General features: G+C 41.8%; 2 protein-coding genes across 2 annotated transcripts in view; one reads left to right on the top strand and one right to left on the bottom strand.

Annotated features, from left to right (window-relative positions):
• Positions 1-1,887: 1,887 nt before the first annotated feature.
• LOC101842784 (cytochrome c oxidase copper chaperone) lies at positions 1,888-7,370 on the bottom strand. Its single transcript, XM_005071497.4, has 3 exons — positions 7,178-7,370; positions 5,129-5,217; positions 1,888-2,022 (listed from the first exon to the last, which is right to left on the bottom strand). Exons 1-2 carry the CDS (start codon positions 7,282-7,284, stop codon positions 5,133-5,135), a joined length of 192 nt encoding a protein of 63 aa, XP_005071554.1. The 5' UTR covers positions 7,285-7,370; the 3' UTR covers positions 1,888-2,022; positions 5,129-5,132.
• A 7,282-nt stretch (positions 7,371-14,652) lies between these two features.
• Positions 14,653-27,240, top strand: part of Cfap91 (cilia and flagella associated protein 91) — a 47,362-nt gene continuing 34,774 nt past the window's right edge. Inside the window, exons 1-6 of the mRNA XM_040750822.1 lie at positions 14,653-15,426; positions 18,862-18,938; positions 19,633-19,790; positions 20,704-20,787; positions 21,798-21,854; positions 25,253-25,434. Of these exons, the coding sequence (XP_040606756.1) occupies positions 15,309-15,426; positions 18,862-18,938; positions 19,633-19,790; positions 20,704-20,787; positions 21,798-21,854; positions 25,253-25,434 (676 nt within the window). The 5' untranslated portion in view covers positions 14,653-15,308. The remainder of the gene's footprint in view (positions 15,427-18,861; positions 18,939-19,632; positions 19,791-20,703; positions 20,788-21,797; positions 21,855-25,252; positions 25,435-27,240) is intronic.

Here is a 27,240-nt window from a genome sequence, read left to right on the forward strand (position 1 = left end):
CTCTCTCCCCTCTCTCCCACACACCAGAATTTGTGTATCTGATACCACCTGCCTTGGCTTAAGATGCAGTTGCTGGAGGGATATCTGACACATACATAGTGAGCATACAATGTAGTGGTTAAGTTACAGTATGACTCAGAGTGAATTCACGCATCTAATGAAGCAGAATTCTATTAACTGGGAGTAAAATGTTAAGGGGAAGAGATAATACAATCTCATTAGTAAATAAGAGTACATTTAGAAAATATTTTTAAAAATTCTTATTTCCACTTTAAATATGTGTAACTAGGACTGGAGAGATGACTCAGCAGTTAAGTGTTTGCTTCCCTTGCAAAGGGGCCCTGTTCAGTTCCCAGCACCCACACAACAGCTCACATCTATAACTCCAGCCCCAGGGTCTCTGACACCTTCTGGACTCTGAGGGCACCAGTACACACATGGTACAGATACATACTGGAAAACAATCAGACACATAAAATAAAAATAAATCTTTTCTATAATGTAGAGTATGATTGCACATACCTGTAACTGCAGTATGCAGGAAGCAGAGGCAAGCACAAGGCTACCTGAGCTACAAGGAAAGACCCTGTCTCACCTCTCCCCAAATGTAAATACAGAGGGTATGTATCTGCAACAGTTTATTTAAATTTAGCATTGCCTGCTGGGGTTGTAGATATGTCTTCCCCTTTGTATATCTAAGCAGTCTGAGTAACAATCTACCAAAGGCAGACAGATCTCTGTTAGTTCAGGCCAGCCTGGTCTACAAAGCTACACAGGGAAACTCTGTCTCAAAAACAAAATAAAACAAAACAATCTACCAAGAGACTGTCCTGGATGGGAAGTTAATTGTCTCTGTAAACTGTACAGCACTTATTAAAAGTACTATACCCAAATGCATGTTAAGTAAAACTAAGACTAATGAATCAAAGAATTAGAAAATTGTAGTTAACACTACACACTAGTGGCCAGGTGATTTATAAATGACATCAGTGCTCACAAAGCCTTGGGTTGTTCTTTTCAGATGAGAAAACAGATTCAAAGACACTGTGACTTACTGACAGCCGACAATAAAGCCAGGTCTGAGGTCCTTCAAAGCCATTAACTTGCTGGGGCTGTAATCCTATCTACTGGGGAGGTTAAAGCAGGAGGATTACAAGTTGAAGGCCTCAGAGCATGTCCAGCTTGGGCAACTTAGTGAGACCCTCTCTCCATCACAATATAAACAGTGAACACAGGGCCAGGGACAAAGCTTACTGGCAGAACACTTCCCTTATTTGCCTAAGGCCCTAGGTCCAACCCCAGCACAATGACTGCTACCAGAACAAAAGGGGGAAAACAGGAAAAAAAGCACACATTTAACCAATTCATTAGGTCAGAGTCTTAAAGGCTCTGAGCTTTTATTCTATAAAGGAATCAACCTTGCTAACCCACCACACATGAAGATGAACTATCCTCTAGTGACATTTCTCAGCATCTTTTATCTTTGAAGTTTTATTTGTTTGAGATTAGAACTCAAGGCTTTGTGTATACCATTCAAGTTCTCAGTCACTGAGCTGAATCTCCAGCCTGTATTTGAGATTTTCAACTCAATGCACTAAAAGGCAAAATATGGTCAACTATGAGTCTTGACTGAGATGATATGGCTGTGGCATCATTTTGAACAGGTAAAAGATGTTCATTCCTATTTCCATATACCTCATTTTGGAGGTTTTACTGGTTGAGAGAAGAATATGCTTTCTCCTAACAACTGTCCAATCCCATGTCACAATAATGAGAAACAGAAACTCACAGCACAAGAGTTGCTACTATACACTCTAAGAAAAAGGAAACTGAGCAAAAAGTTATGTGGGTATGAGAGGGACAGAAAAAGAACCACAATGAAGGCTGTTTACCACATTTTCTTTCCTTTTGTTTTTTAATAAATTATAAATACTTTATCCACTTAACAAGTTCATCAAAGAACTTCCAAAATATTTACTCTTCTTCATTCTTCAGGGATCATTCATTCACAAAGTAGGCCACCTACAGGAGAGATTTTATTTCAGAAAGTCAGACAGAGTTCAAACATCAAAGCAGACTTAGGGACTTAGGGGCTTACGATCATCAGAAAGAAATGTTTCCCTGAAATATTCAGTACGTGCACAATTCTTCTAAACAAGGCATGAAACAAAGATTGCTTTTCAAAACTTCAGTTTGGCTTAACTAACAACACCCCTGAAACTGTTCATTATAATAACTAATCTTTGGAATCTTTTGGTGAGGTAAAAGCACAATTTTCTTAGAAGTACCTTTAAAAACACGCCAAGGCCCTGTGCTTTTAGACATTAAGTAGGAAAGACAGGCATGTCTCTGCTGATTCAAGAACTTCTGACAACATTCCACGTTAAAGGCAGAAGGAAGGTCAGTTCAGTACACAGTCCCTGTGGGAAGCTCCTCCTTGACCCAAGGGCAAATAAAGACAAGCCTCTAAGTCCACAGAAGATCCCTGAGGGAGAGCAGCAGAGGACAGCGCTGCTGACCTGCTCTAAGTGCCAAGCTTCTCACCATGACCCCTTATCTGCCCCCACCCTAGTCCCTATGCAAGAAGATGCAGAGTACCATTGAAAAGATGGCTACTCAGCCAAGTCTAACACAAGAACTTCCTAAACCTGTTCCCTTCCTTTGATTCAGACAGGAAATGAGCCTCACTGAGACACAGACACCTAAATTCCCTTTTTCCTAAAAAGCCTGAAGGAAGAATACACTTAAGCAAAGCTCTGAGCAGGAAAAGGAACCGGAAATGGAGTTGTGTGCCATTTCAACAGCCTGCCGCACGCTGACTTCTTGGTACTGGCTATACATCAGAGATGCTGGCTGTGAAAGTTCTTCTCTGGGAGGGGAGTCCCTTGAGGGACTCTCTTTTGCATTTTGGCATTTTATAGGTCTTAATAGGTATCTTGTTTTTAAATTTGAATGTTAGAAATGATCCCTGTAATGCATTATCTTGAGATACTTTTATAAATAATATATGTGTAAATAAAGTTCAATTAAACAAATAGTAGCATTACCATTACTTTAATTTGATTTAGAGGGTTTTCCACCTTTCTTTTGACCTTAATAGCAGGAAGGTAAGAGCCACTCACTTCCTGATATTTCTAAATAGTTGCTGGATTTGTCTCAGTAAAAGAAAGTTATAAGATTGAAGACTGTCTAGACTCACTACTATGATATCTAATTTTCTTTATAGCTTCCAAGTCTTTTTTGCTGTCACCATCAAATCTTCAGATACTTTATAGTTAGCATAGCTTGTTTCTTTAGTCTTAACAGACGATTTAAAGGACTTGAAAATCATACAGGAATTGGAGTCAGCAGGTGAGGCCACAGCCTGTGAATCTGGAAAGTGTTCCTTGATGTTTTTGAGGTTCAGCTCTAGGTAAGAACCACTGGCTGATGTAGAGTAATTTGAGATAGAGCATAAGAGAGGGTAACACTTATCCCCATCTGCTTCCAGCCATCCCCGATGAACATCTATTTAGGTTTTGAATCAAGGAACTTTCATGACCACTGCTGGAACAACCCAAGTTTGTAAAGTATTTTTCCTCTGAAGAGGTTCTCAGAAAATATGGTCTATTAGTCTTAGAGACACACCAATTTGATCAAGCTCATCTCAGAACAGGGTGGGTAGTTGTGCTGGAGTTTACTACAGTCAGAGACTTGGTTCTGAGGTATATGCTCCCATGCATTCCAGCAAGAGCTCTTTTTCATTAACGTTCACTATAAGTCTTAGTATATTGAAGATTATGGTAATGTACAATCCCCAAAATGAGCATACTGGCCAAAAGAGCTCACAAAGTGTTAGGAGGAAAACACACAGTGCCTCTGTTTGGAGAATGTAATCCCACCACTACCCTTCACTTCCAAAATTCGCCCATGATGCTCTAGCAAAGCTTAGCATAACGGTGGAGAAAGAGCTAGAACAAAAGGCCATGTACATACAGACATTGGGGCCTGTGTGTTCAAATGCTCTTCTTCTCTAGTTACACTTTTTATTATCGGGTAGGTGGCACTCATCTCCTTTCTATACTTCAAAGACCATGAGGAGTCATGTGTGACATTCCAAAGAGAGGTGAAAGAGAAAGAAGCCAGCCCCCCACTATTATCAAGCAGGCATGTGGCTTTGGTATCTCTCTGCTGTCACTAAAACAGGAGTGGCAGTGAGGTGTGACCTGATAGAGGCACAAACAGAATGCTTGCTGGAGGCTGAGGTCCCAGCTCTGACCTTGCTAAGCCCCCCTCAGGAACCCTGCCACACTGAACCACCATTAGTGGCCTATTCAGTGGCTCATTCACCTAGTTAATAGTGCCCTATTCAGTCACTTATTCACCTAGTTAATAGTGCCCTATTCAGTCGCTCATTCACCTAGTTAACAGTGCCCTATTCAGTCACTTATTCACCTAGTTAATAGTGCCCTATTCAGCACCTGCTATGTGCCAGGCAGTGGTCTAGGTGCTCGGGACAGGCTGAGAGTGAAACCAGATGCTTCCCAGAGCATCCCTCCTAGCTGGAGGGAAGCAGGGTGATCGTCATAAGAAGATGCTCAGAGTACAGGTGGTGACCATAAAGACAAGAGTAGCCGCTAGCCACCTACAACTGTTAACCTTTTTCTAAATTAAGAATTCATTAGGCCCAATTGAACTGCTTAACAGTCAACACACACAGCTAGTGTTTGCCATACTGGAGAATGTGGCTCTACCTCTACCATCGTAGATACCCACTGATGTGGTTGGAACAGTGGCAGGGAAACATGCCTCTACTTCACATGGGGAATGGGGGAAAAGCCTCACTAACAAAACTTTAAAACAGCACTTAAACTTCCCCCAGCCAGGAGGGGATCCCCCCGACTGTGATGTGACTCCAAAGGCTCTTGTCAAACCAATTCTCAAAAGCTTTACACTCTGTCTCGGACTTCCTGGCTGCTCTCAAACTGTCGCCATCATTCACCATCCCATACTAGGAACCAAAAAGTTACCTTCAAGTGCTACTGAAACACTCCAGATTAACAAGGCAGGCTACCTTTTGGAGAGAATGCTGCCTAGCAGCTAACTCTGGAAAGTAATACACAGACTTGAAGCAATGCAGTTCACTCACCATGTCATATCTTAAAGCCCAGTGCTCTCATGCACTCCTTGTGGGCTTCAATGAGATGTCCACAGTGTTCTTCTCCTTTCTCAATGATGCTGTAAAATAAAACGCACTGGTTACCTAATAAACAGATGTTAAGCACATTCGTGGGGAATATGGCACCACAGGGGAGTGAGACAGGGAAGCACACAGAATGTGGCTGAAGGTAGAAACAAAACTCTACTATACCTAACAGCTCGGCTCCTTTGCTCTGTATTTGTTCTTATGATGGCTCCTCAAAGATGTTCCATAAGGTTTTGAGGTTTGTTGTTGTTTGGGGAAGGTTCTAACTAGATGAAACCATTATGTATAGCAAATGATATATTTATACTCAAGGAATAATAAACATTTCTTTAAAATGAAATAAACTGAATCAAATATTTATATTAAATGAAGGGAAGAGCTTAACTTGTGGGCCTTTCATCATACAGAAATTAACTTCCTGTTTCTCCTTACATTCAAACACACATAAACCTACTTGTAATCATTAAACACCCAACAACATAAACATAAAAAAAGATCTGGTAGCCAGAAGCCACAAGATGAATCCTTCGTTGAAAGATAAAATCTACCAAGTAACAGTAAGAGCTAGAATGTAATGACACATGCCTAAAATCTGGGAAGCTAAGGCTGAAAAACCCTGCATAGAAGGCCAGCTTGGACTACATGTCAAGATCCTGTCTCAAAATGAGTTGGCAAATGGGGTCTACTATTAAAATCCTTACCAGCAAATGAGAGACAGGGTGGGATGGATGGTGAGTTCCATATAATAGCAGCCTTGCAGACATGCTGGGCTCTTTCAACACACATGGGAGGCAGACAGGTTAAGTGCCTTGCACAAGGTCACCAAGTCAGAGGATCGGGCTTCAAGGTCTGCCTGTATTTCTAAGCTCCTAATCTTAACATCACATTTCCATAAGCAGGTATTACCATTGCAGGACCCTCGGTACCAGACCGATCTTTAAATTCCCCATTTACAGTATGGCTTGCAAAGTAGTGAGAATAATAGAGTGTACTAGGGTTCTTACTACACCAACAAATAATTTCTCTTTCATGTATTTTTTTTTAAGACTTGGCCTCACTTTGTTGCTCTGGCTAGACTTGAGCTGTGGCAATCCTCCTGCTTCAGTCTGCCCAGTAATGAGATTACGGCATGAGCACCCGTATCTGCTTCTACTATTACTTTTCTACTTTGATGGGACAAACAGGTGGAGATGTATATTCACATTATCTGAGGACTCCTAATGAGATCTGTGCAGAATTGGGACATCATAAAAGTGAGATCAAATAAAACCTTTTGTGACTTGATAAGATAAACATTAACGCCACCTATATTGTAGATAGACCTTAACATGAATGTTTTTATTTTATGTGTATGGTTATTTGGCCTACATGATTTTTTGTACACCATGTATATGCAGTGCTCATAAAAGCCAGAAGGCATCAGACTCCTCTGGGACTGGAGTTAAAGATGCTTGTTAGCGACCAGGTAGGTGTTGGGAATCGAAGCCAGGTCCTCTGGAAGGGCAACCAGTTCTCTTAAAACACATAGCCATCTCTCCAGCCCCAGACAGACTGTCTTTTAACCTTCGGCTTGTTAAAAAGAAAGGGATCCATACAGAAATGTATCCTGTGTCCTACTACACGCGCGCATTTTGGAGAAATTCTTAGAAATTACCTGACAATTTTACACTTTGGTCTTGCTAAATTCATCATAGCTAAGTGGTGTGATAATGGCTGTTCCTTTAAGTCAAATAGCATCTTTACGCACTTCTATATGTCTGGACTTAATACCTAAGAAGGATCAAGGGCATGGTAGCAAGGAATAAATAACGAGAACCTTGGGGCCAACCTGACCTCTGGTCCTCTCCCGTTACCCCTAACTGAAATTGAGGTGCGCGCTCAGGAAACGGGACGGATGAGAAACTATGGGTTCCCGTAACTCCCGGGAGCCAGAGGACAGAGCGGAGCCGAGCCTGCGGAAGCCCGGCCGTCCCTCCCCGGCTGCGCACTGACCACGCATCGCGCGCCTTCTTGGTCTCCGGGCAGGCGCAGCACGGCTTCAGCGGCTTCTTCTCCTGAGCCTCAGGCGGGGCAGAGCTGGCGGCAGCCAGACCCGGCATCCTTCCAGCCGAAAGCAGCAGCGAGCGCACACGCGCAAAGATCCCAAGTTGTCTGCACCCACTTCCGCAGTCACGCTAAAGAGGGCAGGAAGTCCCGCCTCTCAGAACGGAAGAGAGCCTCAAATGCGCGTGCGCAAAAGAAGCGGGACGAGGGCATTGACCAAAGGGCATGGCTTCGGCGCAGGCGCAAAGGTTAAAAGGTCACCAGACTGTTGGTTCTGCTTTCGAGATTGTAATTTGATTGCAACATTTTTCCTTTCTCTTTCCTCCCTACAAACTCTCACCCTTCCCTGCTGTCCTTCAAATGTATGGCCTTTTTTAAAACTAATTCTTATTGCATATATATTCCTAAATATAACGTGTTCAGTTCAGTATAACGCTACCTGTATGTATGTTTTAAGGACTGCCCTTTTGTCACTAAACAACCAATTTTGCGTTTTCCACCCTGGGGAAGCCCTCCTTTCCCATTCCCAGCTTTCTTGTTGCCTATAGTTCTTCACATAGAGTTGAGGCATCATGGACTTTCTCCATTGGATTTGACAAGCACATTTCACCAAGAGTGTTAAAGTGTATTTGGGCAGGTCTTGCAAAGGTGGAGGGTGGGGAAACAGCTGAGAGGTCTCTAACCCCTCGCATGGACATTGAGATGATAGCTGAAAACAAAATGACTTCTCTGAGAGGCGTAAGGGAAACCATTAGCAAATGCCAGTTCCCTTGAGCACCAGATCCTGAGGCATTTCACGATCTTTCTCCCTTCTCTTCCCCCTTCACTTTGTACAGTCTAAAGATGCTGGGGGCAAAGGTCTCCTACCTCCTTTTCCTCTCAGGCATGTACGCTAATACGCTAAATATTCAGCTAACACTAGTTATGAAAGAGGATTTGAAGGGTTTTTTTGTCTAGTTTCAACTCTCTCTCTCTCTCTCTCTCTCTCTCTCTCTCTCTCTCTCTCTCTCTCTCTCTCTCTCTCTCTCTCTCCTCTGTGTGTGTGTTGGATAAGTGAATAAAAAGGTAACTGATTCTGAAAGTGCAATACCCTCCATTGATTCGGATTGGCCATTCTAACTCTGTAGAAGTTCACTAAGATGGAACTGGGCACATGTTTGAGTGACTTCCTTACACTGGCTTTGAGCTAATGGAGGGGTGTTATTTTTTAAAATACAAATATTTTAGACAGGGTCTCTACCCTGAGCTGGATGATCCTGAACTGATCATTAAGTATTGGAATCACAAGTGTGTGCCATCCATGCCTGGATTATAAGGGCTTCCTGAATTCTAGATTCTACCAACTGAGTTATACATCTTCATTTTCCAAATTGTTCACTCATACATTTGTCATTACACCAATTAATAACATTAAAATACTTTTTCCTGACATTTATTAAATCTGGGTAGGAACAGTATAATCTCCAGCATAATAGCCTCCATGTAGTTCTGAGTTTGAGAGTCATTTCACCTATGTAACAAACTGATGTTCTGAGATGAGTGTAGTTTGCTCATAGTTACATAGCTCCTGAGGTTCTACCTATCCCGTGCTGCACTTACTATCCCAATGCAATGTGTCTAAATGCAAAGTAACTTTCATTTTAAAACCACTGGTCTGTATTTTCTTTTACTACTGCATTTTTTAAGAATAGTAAATGAACAAGAAAGAAAAAGAAAGAACTGAAAAATTTAGGGAATTATGAGGATTGAATGTGATACAAATTGTAGGCCAAAAGATGGAAAAGGGAAAAAATAAAACTTTTTTGTAACTGACTTTTTTCAGCCCATTTTTCCCTTTGTGAAGGAAAGTTCCTGAAATGAATCCCACCTCACTCTGAACTTCCTACATGGCGGCTCAGTTGATTGGAACATTAATGATGTAGCAAGGGAGGAATGTTAGTCCACAGTCAAAGTGTCTGGGAGCAGCTTTAGTTAGCCCCCTTAGTTGACCTCCTATCTTTGTGAGCATTAGGTAAATCCTTTGGAATGCACAAACAGACCCTCTAGTTCCCACCAACCAAAAGGCTAAGAATACCATCTGAGACTATGTCTGTGGCTGAGATTTCCTCACCTTCTTGTGACCTGTCCACCTAATGTTTTTACCACTATGTTTGGGAAGTAGCTTGATTTATGGCTTTTTTGTTCCTTTACTTAAAACTACATGAAACTATTGCCATATTGAAATGTGAATTTGGAGTAATGTGAAATTGTGTTCCCAGACCATGGCCATTCATATTTGTCTCCAGAATAAACTATCTCTTATCCCCTTTGATGTAAGAGTTTTATTTTTGTGTTGAACCAGCCTTCCTTTTTTTTTCTTAACAGAATTGGTATTGACTGGCCACAACAGTTCTCCGTCTGACACCCTTAGCTAGTAGCTGACCACAACAGTTCTCTGTCTGACACCCTTAGTTAGTAGCTGACCACAACAGTTCTCTGTCTGACACCCTTAGCTAGTAGCTGACCACAACAGTTCTCTGTCTGATACCCTTAGTTAGTGGCTGATCACAACAGTTCTCTGTCTGATACCCTTAGTTAGTAGCTGATCACAACAGTTCTCTGTGTGACATCCTTAGTTAGTAGCAGCAGACCCCAGGCGGAGCAAGCTTCTGCCCTCACTTTCTTTAGATTGATCTATTTGAAACTGTTAAAAAACCCTTGGCTGTCTCTTGAGCACCATGACCTACAAAAGCTGTGAAGTAGAATAGTCTCCTGCTCATGAACAAAATAAAAAGCAAACTGGGAATGGTGGAACAAACTTAATCCCAGCCTTCAGGAGGCTGAAGTAGGAGGATACAGAGTTTGAGGCCAGCCTGAGTTGTGTTATGGGTTCAAGTCTAGTCAAGGTCTCAGAGCATGATTATGTCTAAAAAACAAACAAAAGATCTCATTTCAAAAGGGAAACATCCTAATTTGTACTCGGCAACTTAACTCTAGTTTTAGCATGCTATAACCAGCCTATATGTGTGGCTTACTTTTTCCTTTTCCCTTTGACCATTAAGCTTCACTTTTCTTTCTCAGCCTACATGCTTGTAGGCTAAGGTGGTTTACTTTATAGTAAGTGGAAATTAATAATATAAAACATACCCAATTATTGTTTTCCTATTTAAATCCAAGAAAAACATCAATTACCTACTTCCCCAAAGAGGAATTATAATTAGATTATTAAATTGAAGGGCCTGAGATAGCTCAGTGGGTAAAGATACTAGCTACCAAGCCTGATGACCTGATTTCAATCCTCAGGACTCAGATGGTAGCATAAGATTAACAACTCCATATAATACACTGTGATGAATACACACACACACACTCACACACACACACACACACACACACACGAACCTCGAAAGTTTAAAACTTGAAAATGGATTGACATATGGAAACTAATAAAAGATAAGATAGATTACTAAGATGCTTACTACTTTTTGTATTCAGTTATTGCTTCTCAATTTTTATTTTAACTAGCAAATTTTCCTCATTTTAGCTCTTGGACTGTTGTCACTAAAATTACTAAATTAATGGCAACAAGTTTGAAATGGTGACTTAAGTAGAGTTAGATGGCACCAAAGAGCAGTTCTGTGAGTGGGATGACAGAACCACTAACACAGCAAACAACAACTGAGAAGTTACTTTTTTTTCTTTTTTCTTTTCCAGACAGAGTTTCTCTGTGCGCCCTGGTTGTCCTTGAACTCAGAGATCCACCTGTCTCTGCTTCCTGAGCACTGGGATTAAAGGTGTGCACCACCACCAACCGGCACAAATTACTTTTTAAAATTCTTCAGTGATAAAGGTATGTATCCTACCCTGTCTAAGTTTGATGACGTCACCAAAGAAGGGTGGGTAGTTGCTTCGAGTAGAGTAGGAGTGACACCGTATGTTGATAGAGAAGAATTACAAGGCTTAAACTCTCATCAGTCTTTTAGTAGCTAGCCTCCGTGATGCTTACAGAACAAAGTAATCTTACGTAATATTTGCTTGTCTGCCTTTAAAGACAACAAAAGCTTTCCAATTTCTCTGGGGAAATTGTACTATACAACAGTCTCTGCTTTCTGATTTCTCTGAAAAGCCTGAGTTCTTCCCTCATTTGCAGGCCAGTCCATAAGTGATGGCAGAAGCCATCAAACTACTGAGTCACAGATAAAGGACAGTTCATCACTAGCAGCAGCAGCAACACAGAACATTAGCATCTTTATAGTGGTTTCCAAGTCCCATTTCCTGCAGGTAATGCGAATAGCCACACGACAGCTGCACATGTGTTGGGTTGCTTCATAGGAACACAAAATTCTTTTTTTTAAACCTTTTTTAAAAATTTAAATTAGAAACAAGCTTGTTTTATATGTCAATCATAGTACCTCTCCCTCCCCTATTCCCCTGCCCCCCACCAGCCCCTTATCCCATCTCCTTTCTGCTTCCCAGGGAGGGTGAGGGCTTCCATGGGGGATTTTCTGTCATATTATTTGGAGCAGGGCCTAGACCCTCCCCTGTGTATCTAGGCTCCCAAAGTCCATTCTTATACTAGGGATAAATACTGTTCCACTACCAGAAACCCCATAGACTGCTCAGGTATCCTAACTGACACCCATTTTCAGGGGGTCTGGGCCAGTCCTATGTTACCAGTCTGGGGTCCATGAGCTCCCCATTGATCAGGTCAGTTGTTTCTGTGGGTTTCTCCAGCCTGGTCTTGAACCCTCATCATTCCCCCCACCCCCTCTGCAACTGGATTCCAGGAATTCAGCTCAGTGTTTAGCTGTGGGTCTCTGCTTCTGCTTCCATCAGCTACTGGACGAAGGCTCTAAGATGGCATATAAGGTAGTCATCAGTCTCATTATCGGGGAAGGACATTTGCGGTAGCCTCTCCACTATTGCTTAGATTGCTAGTGGGAGTCATCCTTGTAGATCGCTGGACATTTCCCTAGTGCTAGATTTCTCTTTAAACCTATAAAGGCTCCCTTCTGCTTAAAGGGCAACACTGTATTGTCCATCATTGTTTCCTACTCAAGGGGACAAGGACAGACAATCCCCTCTGACTTGCAAGACACAGTGGAAATTAGCCTCTGTGGAGAGTTCTCTCAGCATGCCCAATCTTTCCTTTAAATATATTTCACTAACAAACACCCTATATTTCACTAACAAGCACCCCTCCTCAGCACTGAAGTTTCCTTTATACAATCACTACACTAAATGATGAGAACCTAGCTTCATGAAGGTCGTCCATTAGTCATTTATTGTTTACTATGGATGGAATGCTTGTGTCCTGCCCAATGAATCCCTAGTCTCCATTGTGGTAGTTAGGGTCAATGAAGTCATAGGATGGAGTCTCCACAATGGGATTTGGACCCTTATAAGAAGAGACTAGACCCTGAACCCCTCAATTATGCCATATGATAACAGAACAGAACAAGAAGGTCGCCATCTGCCAGCCAGGAAGCCCACCGGCTCTTATGAGGAGCCAGATTGACCGGCACCTTCCTCAAGTTAGACCTTCTAGATCCCTTGTGAGAAATGAGTATCTGTTGTTTAAGTCATGTTCATTTAACAACCCATGGCACCAAGACATCTATGTAACATTATTATCACAGCCTAATAGTAGCACATATTTGTTACTTCTCTGTTTCCATAGGTCAGGAGTCTGGGCATAGCATAAATATTTTACTGGATTGTGATTAAGACTGATAGAGGTCACTATTTTCTCTGAGGTTTCAGTGAAGATGAATATGTCGCCACTCTCTCTGCAGGTATTAGAAAAATTCAGTTTCTTGCTATTCTAGGGATGAGTGCTTTGGCCTCTTTCTTGATATCAGTCACATCATCTCCTGGTGGCCATTTGCAAATGACCAACATGGTCACTTGTCTCCTTGAAATCCCTTATGAAAGGAGAGCATAATGAATATTAAAGTCCCTGTAAAGGGATCAATCACATAACCACCTATTTCCCACGATGGTTTGCAGAGTCTTTTGGTTAAAACAAGTCCTGATTCTAAAGGCGTAGGTATCACACAGGACTCTGAGGCATGTTCAACTCAAACCCATGGGCACCAGCCCAGGACAGTGGTGAAGTCATCCCAATTGGAACCTGTTTAAACCATTGAATCTTAAAAATCATTTCATTAGTGTTGTGTGTGTGACTCAGGGGAGGCACTGGCTGTGGCCAGTGTGTGGAGGTCACAGGACAACTTTGTGGGATTTGTTCTTTCCTTCTACCTTTCATGAATTCTGGGGATCAAACACGGATTGTCGGGCTTGCATTGTCTCAGGTGGCAGCACCTTTACCTGCAGAGGACCCAACATTAAGACTTTTTTTGAGCTTAAAAAAAAAAACAACTCAATTGTGAGTTTCTAGAGTGTGACCTTTATAGAAAGAAATGACAACACCATGTTGCAATGTCACAAGGCTGGACATGCCTACCAGAGCACAAACACCAAGGGCCTAGAGTCCTGGGAGTAACCTTAGGAGTTTACTACAGGTTGGTTAATTATCTGAAGATAAACTTAAGACACAGACTGTGTGGAAGAGATCCAAAAATGGAGAGAAGTGTTGAATTATTACCTTAAGTCCTGGTCTGGGAAAAGCCCCTCATTTCAATAGTTGTGAGTCCATGAACCAAAATTCAGAAAAAAAATTGAACAAGTTTCCAAAATATGATCTAAAATAAAATATTATTTTAAAAGCTGTATAGTTAAAGCTAATCAGAATATCAGATATGTGGAAATGCATTGCAACCATAGCAGCAACACTAAAAACAATAAAGCGTTATGATCCCAAACTCACAGAGATACACCTGCCCCCAGTGGGATTAAAGGCATTCACTAGCATGCCCTGCTCATTTCTCTGATTTTGATGCATAAGAAAAATAATCCAGCATTTATTTTATCTTTATTATTTATATTTCAGGATAACCAAGTTGGTTTAAGAAGGTTTTTAAATTACAAAATGCCAGAAACTCACCGTTATAAAATAAAAGGCTTTTAAAAAATCTTTAATTGTTCCAGCCAACCAATAAATAGCACCTTTGAGTCAACCATGTGAATTTGAATGTGTACTATATAAGTTTGAACAAAAGAATGAGCATTAACTGTGTTAGCTATGATAATAGTAATTACTTTTTAAATCCATTCCTTGGGCTAGAGTGTATCTCAGTAGGAGAGCGCTTGAAGCATATGCGAGACTAAATTCAATTTGTAACAGCACAAAAATAACGAACGAACAGTATTATTAATTTGAGATGCTGGTTACTTTTAATGCAAAGTGATAAATAATTTCTTTTAAAAAGAAGAATGGACCATGGGCAAAATATTCTGAGCATTCTCAAAAGCTGACCTTTTTTTTTTTTTTTTTTTTTTTTGCCTCTCTAGTTCCTCCCCTCCCCGGCTCGCCACACGATTTTTCAGAAGCAGAGTCCACTACGCATGCGCCAAAGTGTCTGCATCAGCTCTAACCCCGAGAGCAGCCGCCTGGAGACAGACTTCCAATTACTGATGGCCTGTCTCTGAAGCTCTTGGTTACTGCACCAAGGCACAGCATTTAGGAGCTTGGATTCCTGGATCCTGTGGAAAGGGGTTTTCAGAAATGAAAGTACCCGATTCTTCTACAAGGTTACCGGACCTCCTAGGGATCTCCAAAAGACTGGTGGCGAGGGCTGTCACTAGCAAATTGCTCTTGGTTTTCTAGGGTAGCCCTTTCCCCAGCACTTGACGTGGTCCCTAGTAGGGAGGAAGCGAGGCCATCCTCCCCCTAGCCTCCTTTCCTAGCCCTACTTCTTTCCCTTTTCTCTAGCCTCCTTCCTTCCAGTTCCCAGCTCTTCAGGGCGCCCGGCATCCCACCTCTTCATCCTGCCACGTTTGGCCACCTTGCGTCACCACATCCACCATGCCACTCGGTTTTGCCTTTTCAAGCTGCCTTTCTAGGCTCTGCCCCGCCTCCTGAAACTCGCCCCGCCCCTTATCTACGCGTGTACATCTGACGTTGCCATAGCTACGGTGCACCCAGCTACCAAGCCTCCCATAGCTGGTGTTCTGCTGGCAGGAGGAAAGAGACAGCACCATGAGCCACATAGTGACTATCCAGGAGCCCAAGACCAACCTTCAGCGGTTCCCCTACCATTGCAGGAGGTCGAGGACCAAAGGCACCGTCGTCAGTCGAACATACGATTTCTTGTACGGTAAGAGCTGCCCACTCCTCCCTGGGGCTAATGTAACCTGGTAGGGGAGCGGCGTGCTAAAAAACAAACAAACAAACAAACAAACAAGTTCCAGAACAAACGCTCTGTCTTAGGAACCAGGAGTTGGGAGCAGCGGGTCCCTGCACTCAGATGGCCTTGGTACTCTGAAGCTACAAGTGCGCTCAGCTCCTGCAAGCAACAGGAGAGGGTCACTTTTTTTCTCCTAATAAGTTATCTTCCTGAAACCCAGTCTGAGGTTTTGGGTGCTCATTCAGAAAAGTGTGAAATAACTTGCAGAGCTAGAAAGTCACACAATGTGCCCGCATTTCAACTGGGGAAAATGTTCAGCGAAAATAATCTTCCTGCCCCCAGGCTCTGGACAACTCCAAATTCCGTGATCTGGGTAAAGTGGTGCGGGTTTCTCTCATATGTTTTCGGAGGCCTTTTGTTTTCTTTCAACCTTTTTTATCTAGCAAAACATTAATAGACTTAATGCACTGATTTTCCCCCGGGGCCAATTAAACTCCAGTTTATGTTAATACGCCAATTTTCCGTTTGTGGGCTATTTTTCCGGACCTTAAGTTCTGGTCCATTCATGTTTGTAGCCTTCTTGAACCTATTCCAGTGCCGGTATACAATGTTAGGTGTGTAAGTGTTAACTAAATTGTTGGATTTACTGCAACCGTTTAAGCATGATGACTCCTTTTTCTGATTTTGCCCACTGTAAAGCCCACCTGAACCCAACATTATTTTCAACTATGTCCCTGTGGATTCCCATAAGACACCCCATAAGACCTATTTTCCTTTGCTTGGGATGTGTAATGACTGCTCACATGACCTGCTCAGTGGTCTACTTTGTTACTCTTGGTTTCATCTTTGGAAATGAATCTATTAAATGTTTGGCCAGGGCATTTGTTTATGGAGAGAAAAATCTACTTGGGAAATCAAATGTCTCTCCAAATGAATTTAGTGTCATGTTGATTAGTTCTTTTTTAAAGATTTTTATGTTTATTTATTTTATTTTATGTGTGTGTTTGCCTGCATGTGTGTATGTGTACCACGTGTGTGCCTGGTACTCTTGCATGTCAGAATAGGGCAACAAATCCCCTGGAACTGGAGTTAGGCGACTATAAGCCACCTTCGGGTGCTGGGATAAAGCCCAAGCCTTCTGCTAGACTCCAGACTAGCAGCTAGACTATCAACAAGTGCTCCTAACAGCTGAGCTGTCTCCCAGGCTTCACATGGCTTGATTTTAATAGATAGTCCACTCAGTCACCAGTACCCTTCATCATTAAAGTCATACATAGTGAGCAGATACTTAGTCGCAGTTAATCAGTTGTTGATCTTTGGAGAGATAAGGTGGGCCCATCATCAACACAGAGTCTATAAATCTAAGGGATAAATTCTAAAGATGGCTGATATTATTTATTTCTTATTAGAGAACAATATTTTCTTACCAAGTCTCTAATTCTCAAGATGTTATGCTATTTGCATCCTTCCAGTGCACAGAACATGGAAAATAATGTCTAAATTAACCCCCCAACACCTGTGTGTGTGTGTGTGTGTGTGTGTGTGTGTGTGGTCTACAGAGAAAGTGCTCCAAAGCAATACAGAGAAACCCTGTCTTGAAAAACAAACAAACAAAACATGAAGGGCACTGTGTTTGAAATATGACAGGCATTTTTTTTTCAAGATAGGGTTTCTCTGTAGCTTTGGAGCCTGTCCTGGAACTCACTCTGTAGACCAGACTGGCCTCGAACTCACAGAGATCTGCCTGCCTCTGCCTCTCAAGAGCTAGGATTAAAGGCGTGCACCACTACAACCCAGTTAAATATGATAGGCTTTTGTTTGCATCCCAATTCCATAAGCTGACTTGTAACTCATAAGAAAGAAACACATCTAACAGATTCCTTGGTAACAGGACCATCAGTTGATAGGCAATATGAAACTCTCTAATTTGCTTTCCCATTAAGAAGTTGCAAATCAAGCATACTGGTACATGCCTCCAGCTCTTCCTTACTGTTCAGAAGGCAGAGACAGAAAGATCTCCTGCATTCAGGAGTTCAAGCCTAGCCTGGACAGCATAGCAAGACTCAGTGTTGAAATGAGAGAGGGCCAGTAAGATAGCTCAGTATGTAAGGGCCTAATGACCTGGGTTTCCTTCCCAGGACCTACATGGTTGAAGGAGAGAGCTGGTATCTGCAAGTTGTCCTTGGCATCTGCACATGAGCAGTGGCAAATAAATGTAAAACAAATCATTTTCAAAATGTGCATCAGTGTTACAAAGCTTGTGGGAGTGTCCAGCCAATATCTTACTGGATTGAGGCTCACCCCATGAGCTGGACCCTATCCCCAATGCTGCTCAGGTGGCCAAGAACCTGAGACTAGACAGGTCATGAACCTAGGGAAAAATACTGTTCTGCTAAGGGAATGAAGCGATAAAAATGACTCTTAGTGACATTCTGCTATACTCATATGTCAGGGTTTTGCCCAACCACCATTAGAGAAGCTTCCTCCTGTGGGAGATGAGAATAAACACAGAGACCCACAACTCGACAGTATATAGAGAGTAAGACACATCGAAACACTCAGTTCAAATCCCTCTCCTCAGGGTTCAGGGAACTCTGCAGAAGAGGAGTCAGAGGGCATGGAGGACACCAAAAAATAAAAGGCCTTCTAAACACAGCAAGACTGACACTCATACAAACTCACAGAGACTGTGGCAGCATGGGTCCAGTTGGGCCAGGTGGGCTCCCAGGGCTGAGTGGGAAAGTGGACATAGCCCCCACCCCTAACCCAGAAGCTATCTCCAACTGATAACTGCTCACAAAGGAAAAATTAATTCTCTCCAACAGAGTCTCACTAGGTATACAAATCACACTTAAGGCCAGGCCCTGTGCCCAGCAGTAGATAGCCAACACAAAATGAAGGCGTTTTTGAAGGTTCTTTGTCCCATAATGCTTTATTAGGGCTTTTTTTCCCCCTTTCAGATCTTTTGCATATATATCATGGTTTCCATTTTTGTGTTTTTATGGGATTTTTGTGTAAGCAAACTGTGTGTGTGTGTGCATCTATATATGTCTCTTATACTTTTTCTTTGGGTCTTTTTCTTCTGTTTGTTTTTTTATCTTATTCCAATTTGCTTGCTTTTATTTTATCTTACTATTATTATTAGATGCCCCTTTGTTTTCTAAAGAGAGAGAGAGAAAGAAGGGGCATGGATTTGGAGGGGAGAGGAGAAGGCTTTAGAGGAGTTTGGAGAGGGAAAATCATAATCAGTATATTTCATATGAAAAAAGTCTATTTTAAATTAAAAAATAGGAAAAAAACTGAGTAAAACCCAGAGAGATATAAGGGAGAAAGTTGCATTCTGTCCCCAGTATTCTCACTGGAGATGTAAACATACTTTATTCTTTATGTCACTCTCCTTTGCAGACCCGTTATTTATCGTGTCGAGTGAGCGAGACCATGCACAGGCAAATATCCAAGCCACCCTGATTCGAAGCAGACTGGTAAGTTTAATTGATCTGACATAACCTAATCAATCTGAACCATCTGGCTTGGCTACTGCACTAATCGGATCGATTTATCAGGACTTTGGATACTGCAGGCATTACTGCACTATGATTGCAGGGACCAGGCATGTTAATGCATGTAGCTCATTGCAAGGGTTAAGTAATAGTAAACAAAGAACCCATAAACTGGGCAGAGAGATGGCTCAGAGGTTAATGGTGCTTGCTGCTCTTACAGGACGATGGGAGTTCAGTACCCAATAGCCAGGTGTGGTGACTCACAACACCTGTGACTTAGTTGCCTATAACTCCCTTTCTTTTCTGGCCTCTGTGGGCACCCGGATTCATGCACACACACACACACACACACACACACACACACACACACACACACACACACACACGGTGGGGAGACCCATAAAATAAGTCAATGGAAATGATGTATGAACCCAGTGGTGGCAAAACATGTACAGTACAGAATAATGTAGTCCTAGCATCTGACGCATAAATATTGTTGCCAGCTTTTTGAGTGTCCTCTTAGATACAGTCTGTGCAAGTCCAAGTAATTCCTCCTCAGGCACTAGATACATTGCTTTGCACTTTTGAAAAAGCTTGCAGCACAATTAAATAGTATTAGAAAATCTGACCATACAATTTTGACCTTCTCCTCTCTGCCTCACTTTCTGAACCTTAGAAAAAAGTTCCCAACTTTAGGTCCATGTTCAGTAACCTGTGCCATCATCCAAGATATTCTATGTATTGGAGCAAGTCAGATCCTGTCCCATCGTGTGTCAATCGGGAATGGAGGGGGCAAGAAGCCAAACACAAAGAAGCCCTTCGACTCCACGCTGCGTAAGTATCAGGGGGCCCTGCTCCGAAGCATAGCCATGGTTTAGTGGATACACTAATATTTTAAAAAATTGTAATTATTCTGAATGATTTGAAAACTTATAGCTATGATGCAATCCCTCTTTCTAAAACAGGGCTGATTAAGAAGCAAAAGTCATACATTTTATACACATATATGTTATAATTATTAACTATATATTATTACATATTAATTTTATAATTATTCACAAAACATATAAATATGTTAAATTAATTCTAAAATACATATGTTTACATATAATAAGTATAACAATTAATATATATTTTAGCCATATATTGTTACATTCTTTTATATATTTATTTACAAATATTTATACTTGCATAAATATATATGTAAATATATATTTAGGATTAAACCATATTTATATATGGTTAGAGGTCTTCTAAAGGTTGGTACATGTACTTATGTGTATGTTAAAGGACAGCTCACCACTAAAGACAGGAATGACCCAGTCTGTTCCCTCGGTACACCTCAGGAATTGCAAGTGGTCTCTTTGGCTGGAACCTAAACTATGTGGGTTTTTTTGTTTTTTTTTTGTGAGACTTACAAGTAAAGCACCTTCAAAAATATATCTACTGAAATCTTGATTGTTAAATGACTTACAAGTAAGTCGTGGTAAGTTAATAATAATGTGTCCCAGACAGGGCATAAAATTAGTCTTTGAAACTCTGCTATTTTCATTAAAAGTGACTGTTTTCCCATTTGGGATTTTATAAATCTACTCATTTCCCAAGCCTGACTTTTCCTCTTACCAGATCCAGTCCTTCTTTCTACCTGGTCTAAGACATAGGACACCTAAGTGCACTCTCTGTCCCTAACACAGAAAAAGGGTATGTAGAGATGATGACTTGAATATACTTCTCTGCTTCCTTTTAGAATGGATGCTTCTTTCCCGATGCCCAAGGAAGAGTACGAAGATCCAGAGGTTTCTGGAAGGAATCGCTATAAATTCTTTGACAGGTAGAAAGTAAAGAGCAATAAATGCTAGAGCCTTGAGGCTACTAGGAGGCATTCTTTTTGTTGTTGTTGTTTTGTTTTGTTTTTTTGTTTTCTCATTTAATATCCTGGTTTTAAGGAGACATTCTTATGGTGGTGGCAGCAGTTGTCATTCTTAGGTGGGGGCAGCATCCATTCTTTACTTGGATGTCACCTAATCTTCACAATAGTCATATAAGAGAGGGCATATGAGGTACCCATGGCAACAAAGGATGTATAGGATAAGATGCAGTCATCAAATGAAGTCAAATGTAACATATATCTTGTGGGAGAAATTGCTAAATGCATCCAAATGGACAATACTTGTGAACGTTGCTCAAACCCAATCAAAATATTTTCTTTATTTCATTTGTGACTTCTACCACTGTGATAATAATATACTCAAGGTGAACTAATCTGAAATGAAGATATCCTTGCCAACCTTGGGTTGGAAAATAATCTTGATACCACATCTGAATTAACTGCCTTTCAAAGATGAATTTCTCATCTATGTTATCACATGTAAACATTCCCTAGTGGAGATGTTCTGATGCTGACTTTTTTAGGAATTTAATTTAGTAACTAAATTAGATACAAATTCTTAGGCTTTTGGCAGGAGGGGGAGCTTTAAGTGGAGGCCTTGGTCATGTCAGAATGTCTTAAGAACTTGACAAGTGGCTGGAGACTGATGAAGCCCAAGTGTAGACATGTTTCTGAGGTCATGGCTGCTGAGGAGATGCCAGTGTGCACAGCAGGGTCCCCAGCTGTACCCAATATTGACTGGATCTCCTGGGCCAGATCTGGGAATTTGCATTTTAAATAAGAACATCTCCAGTAGTTTTATATACAAAAAACTTTGAATACTACTAATTTCATTTTAGTTTATTCAAACTCATTGCTTTTTTGTGTTGTTTTTTTGGGGGGGGAGAAATAGTAAAGTAAGAAGAAAGCTTGAGCCAGTACGAAAATCTCACACATTTTCCTTTTTCTCCCAGACCCTTCCTTCCATTTCTTCAACAGATGCCACTCAATGTTGTTTTAACAACATCCAAGTAAGTAACTTTATTTCAAAAGTCTCTCATCTCACCATCCACTTCATATTTACTACAGGGAGGCAGTTCTCTAGATCAATACTTTGCAGCCTATGATCTATCGACCACCATAGCCAGGAGCCTTCCTGGTCCCTCCAGTGATTTTCTGTGTGCCAAGGTCTGACTAATATTGTTACATGGACTATTAAAGTTCACTGATTTTTCTAGTGGGTCATGAGTAACACTGAAGAAAAAAAATAGAAATCACCAAAAACATCAGACATATGTTGCTGTTTTATATTACCTTTGTTTAATAAAGATGAATGGTCATTTCTATATGAATATAATGGTTATGACATAAGATATATTTCTGATGAGTTATCTGTGCTACTATAACAAATTGTCATCGACTGAGTGATTTATAAGTTACAGAAATTAATTTCTCATGTTTCTGGAGGCTAGGAACTCTAAGGCTGAAGCACCAGCATTGAGTGTCTGGTGAGAGCTCTCTTGCTATGTCCTCATATGGTGAAAGGGAAAGGCTATGCTCACACATACTGAGACGCAGTAAGACAAAGGGGCCCTAAGTCGTTACCTCTAGCACCTTTATAAGGTTCCAATCCATCCATGAAGGCTTATCACTTCTCAAGAGACTCCTCCTTTGAGTACCATCAAAAAAGAAATGAAGTTTTTCATCCACAACACACACACACACACACACACACACACTTCACGTGTCCTCTTTTGCTTCCCTGGAGTACACACTTGCGGGGTGGTAATGCCTCAGTGTCTTATCAGTCGTGAATCGTTTTGGGGGGATGGTAGTGTTTTAAATTTGATGATCATTTAACCTACACAAGACAATGAGCTGCACGGGGGTTTATTCCACACAAAGGAGTGAGACACATTGAGAGAACAGTGCAAGGAACAATGCCTTTAGTTTTGGGGTAAAACTGTGGCTAAAAACACTGTCCCTCTTTCCTGCGCTGGGTGCCGCAGTGTCAGGAATGTGGTACAGGAGGAGTTCAGGACAGAGGAGACAGCCACGGTGGCTACTGTAAGATTCCAGCATCAGAGCATCTAACCCCAAGGACCAGCCAGGACACAGCAAGGGCCACTTGGGGAGCCATGAGGAGTTTGTGGGATGGGGGTGGGGGAGTCTGAGTCCTGGTCAAGGCTGAGATGGGGTAGGAAGAAATTGCCCTTATTTTATTTTCCCCTAAAGTCAACTGAAATGGCGGGAGACCATAGTTTGGAGTAAATGAGCAAGGAAATTGCACACGAAGTTACTATAGGTGTTCTGTAGGAGTAGGAGTCCTCTTTTTCACTCCTTTCCTGGACTTTCCTAAAAACAGCCTAGGCATCAAAAACCTCCCTCAGAAGAACTGAGGCAGCCTGACCACATTCAACCAGATCATTCAGGTGGTTGTAACTTTCATGTGATCTAAGATAATGCTGGGGAAGCACTCTGACCTATATCCCTAACCCCATTTTCCTCATATTTAAGATAGTTTTGACACATAGCTCTGGGTGTCCTTGAACTCATGAATCTCCTGCTTCAGTCTTCTGAGTGCCAGGATTACAAATACTTACTACTACATTTGAAACATTTTTTGAAAAAAAATTAAAAAGTAATCTTACTATTCAAGGCTTTTAGTAGTGGGAGTGCCTTTTCATTTTCAATGAATCTTGACATTTTGGGGTTGCTTTTGTATAAACTATCATATAGGATGATATAAAGCTGGTGTAGAAGTTTTTAGTAGAATAATTTTTGATGGAAACAGAATCTATAACTAGTATTAGATTATTATTTGAATAGATTAATAAATTTCATTAAATATATGTATGTGCTTTTACATTTTAGGGAGACTGTTTTAAGACAATGTAGCCCAGGCTGTCCCAAAGATCTCTATGAACCCCAGCCCAGGACTAAGGCTAGCCTCAAACTCATATTAATTAATCATCATCACTCTGGAGGATGAGGCAGAAAGAATGCCATTAAGTTCAAGGCCAACCTGGGCTATCTGAGACCTTGTCTCCAAAAAACAAAACAAAACAAAATAAAACCACTAAAACAAATAAGCCAACCATTTTGTTGGATGTCTGTTTCCTTATAATTTGTCAAGCGGGTCTTCTCCATCCTTTAAACCTTTATATATGAGGAAGTTACATAAAATAGTGTCTGCTTTACCATCCTTTGCTTTCTGTTGTGTGCACTATCTTTTCATAGATCTATTAAAAGTTCTACTTTCCGATTTGTGATCATCCTTTACTTATTTTTCTGTGGAGCTCCATTAGGCGTTCCCATAGTGGGCTCCAGGCATCAAACTCAAATCATCAGGCTTGCTCGGCAAATGCTTTTACTCTCTAAGCCGCCTCCCTGGTCCCAATATAAATACTTTCACTTGTACATCTTTTTTCTTTGGGTTTTTCCGAGACAGGGTTTCTCTGTGGCTTTGGAGGCTGTCCTGGAACTAGCTCTTGTAGATCAGACTGGTCTCAAACTCACAGAGATCCGATTGGCTCTTCCTCCTGAGTGCTGGGATTAAAGGTGTGCGCCACCAACGCCCGGCTCCTTGTGCATGAGACAGCTTCTTGCTATTTAGCCAGATTTGGCCTCCAACTCACTGTGTCTCTGGTCCTGGATTACAGGTATGTGCCATCATACCTGGCTACATTTACTACCAAAAGAAAAACCCTTTTGCTTGTTTATTTGAGGGTGTGTGTTTGTATGTGGGTGTGGGAACACATGTGTGACAATGGACAACATGTGGAAATCAGTTCTGTGCTTCCATCATGTGAGTTCCAGAGACCAAGCTCAGGTCATCAAGCTTGTTGGCAAGCGCCTTTACCCACTGGGCTATCTCACTGGCCCCGGCTTATCCTTTGTTGATGCTTTTGCAGTCTCTCTGTAGCTGATTTCTGCGGAAGGTATTTGCTAAGTGTTGCACATGCTCGTTGTATTATGCCAGCCTTGATTAAAGAGTTATCATCCACAAGGACCAGGACTAGTGTGTTCTAGTGCTTGCTTTCTTCTTTGAGCTTCCTCTCCTCTGCATTGCTACAAATAACTAAGAGCAGAGGAGAAGCAGGGAATGTAACAGTGCTGAATAGGTCCAGAAGTGTAGACACAACACCCCCAACCCAAAAGCCATCTCTAGCTGTGCACCACACAGCTGCTTTCATGAGGAGATCCAGCTGTCTCTGGCAACTCACTGTCCCAGTACAAGTGAGAGCAACAAGGTTATTCTCTACGGACTGTAGGGCACAAGGTCACACACTTAGTCATACTGGACTCTGTGCCTGAGAGCATTTAAAGGGGGGATGGGCTTAATGAAACCCAAAGATTTGTTTTTACCTGGTTCTACAGTATTTGAAATGTTTGCATTGAGTTCCAGCCTTTAATTTTACCCTCCTAGGCAAGAAACATTTGCTTTTCCTCCTGAAACTTCCAAGTATGCGGTCATCCCGTCAAAGTCTACTGTGGGCACTCAGACGGATTACAGGGATGCAGATGTGCAAACAGATCCGTACTCTCCAGAGTATGTCGTGTGTCAAGACACTATTCCTGAGCTCTTGACCCTGGCTAACCTGACGTGGGGTGAGTTGGTAATTGTCACTAAATATTGCTGAGACTAGTACATGCTGCTGAGTTCCTGGGAATGACGTGTATTCAGGCAGCTTATACAGTGGTTTATACAGTGAAGGGATAACTCACACACTGGGAGAAAATATTTGCATGTAAAATATTAGGGAGGGACTAGTCTCGATCTTCAGACCCTACAAGGACTGAAAACTATTCAACATCCAGAAAACATAACCTTATTTAAAAATGGGCAATGAACCCGAAAAGACATTTCTCAAAAGAAGATAGAGATTTATTAAGAAATGAAGCTGGGATCCCAGATGCAACAGAGAGGTAAGTTGGAGTGAGAACTCAATAAGGGAGAAGAAGACATGGTATAAGGGCAAAACTTTTTATTTGCTGACAATTTTCATCTAAGACCTTGGCAAAGGTCTGGGATGATGACTCAGTGGTTAAGAACACTGGCTGATCTTCCAGAGGACCTGGGTTCAGCTCCATGGCAGCTCACAATCATCTGTACTTTGAATTTCAGGGGATAAGACACCCTCTTCCGGCCTCTGCAGGAGTCAGGCACACAAGTGGTGTATAATCATACATACAGGCAAAACAACAGCCAGGCATATAAAATAAAATGTGATATATTAAAAAAAAAAACAATAGAAGGCCATTGAGGCCCTACACTCAGAAAGCAGAGCCAAGTGGATCTCTGTGAGTTCCAGGCTAGCCAGTGTTACATAATGAGGCCCTGTCTCAAAACAACACACTAAGTATCAGAACTAAAAACAACGATCCATAAGAGAGCTGATCATGAAACCAACATACAAAACAAACAAACAAACTAGCAAAAACAACAACAAAAACTAGTGACGTTACTGCGAGGGCTGCATGTAATTAGAAAAGTTATTGGGAACAGTGGCAGCAAAATGTGCTTAACCGCTTAAAGACTAGACATGCCAAGACTTTATAGAGAAAATTTACAATGTTTCGAGGTGTGATTAAGGCAGAAGCAGGCCACTCTTATGAGTGAGAAACTCATGCTCAAATGGATATGAGTTCCTTCCTTAATGAGTTATACATACCTTCAAGGAATTCTGATGGAAATTCCTAGTCCTACTCTAACTGTCCCTATGTAAGTTAGTTACGTTTCTCAAACTCTCTTCAGTGAAAGCAAAGCTTCCATAGAATCTGTGAGCTACTCTGTGTTTGCAAAGCATGCAAGGGGGGGGGTAACTGAGATTGACTACAAACTGTGTGGGAGGGAGTAAGGAAGGGTAGACCCAGAAGGAATACCCCTGGAGGGTACATTTAGCACTTTCCAGGATTAAAGTAATCCTATTTTGTGTTCTAACTTCCAGACCAGAACCTTTCTTGTAAGAATCCCTAAGAAGCTCACACTGGGCAGAGAGAGACCAGAGCAGGAGTGTGAGCTCACACTGGGCAGAGAGAGACCAGAGCAGGGGTGAGCTCACACTGGGCAGAGAGAGACCAGAGCAGGGGTGAGCTCACAGTGGGCAGAGAGAGACCAGAGCAGGGGTGATCTCACACTGGACAGAGAGAGACCAGAGCAGGGGTGAGCTCACACTGGACAGAGACCAGGGCAGGGGTGAGCTCACACTGGGCACAGAGAGACCGGAGCAGGGGTGTCTGCTGGGGCCTTGTGTAGGTAGGACAATCCAGGTGTCTGTCAGAGATGTGAGTTTAAACGGAATAAAGTCCTAGAACTCTCTGTGAGTGCAGCCAAGTGCCCCCCCACCATGGAGTTGAATAAAGACAAGTTTCAGAATAAAACATGAAATGACTTTTCAGTCTTTGGCTAACAGC

This window comes from Mesocricetus auratus, unplaced genomic scaffold, assembly GCF_017639785.1.
Source record: "Mesocricetus auratus isolate SY011 unplaced genomic scaffold, BCM_Maur_2.0 Super-Scaffold_100008, whole genome shotgun sequence".
NCBI classification, from domain to species: Eukaryota; Metazoa; Chordata; class Mammalia; order Rodentia; family Cricetidae; genus Mesocricetus; species Mesocricetus auratus.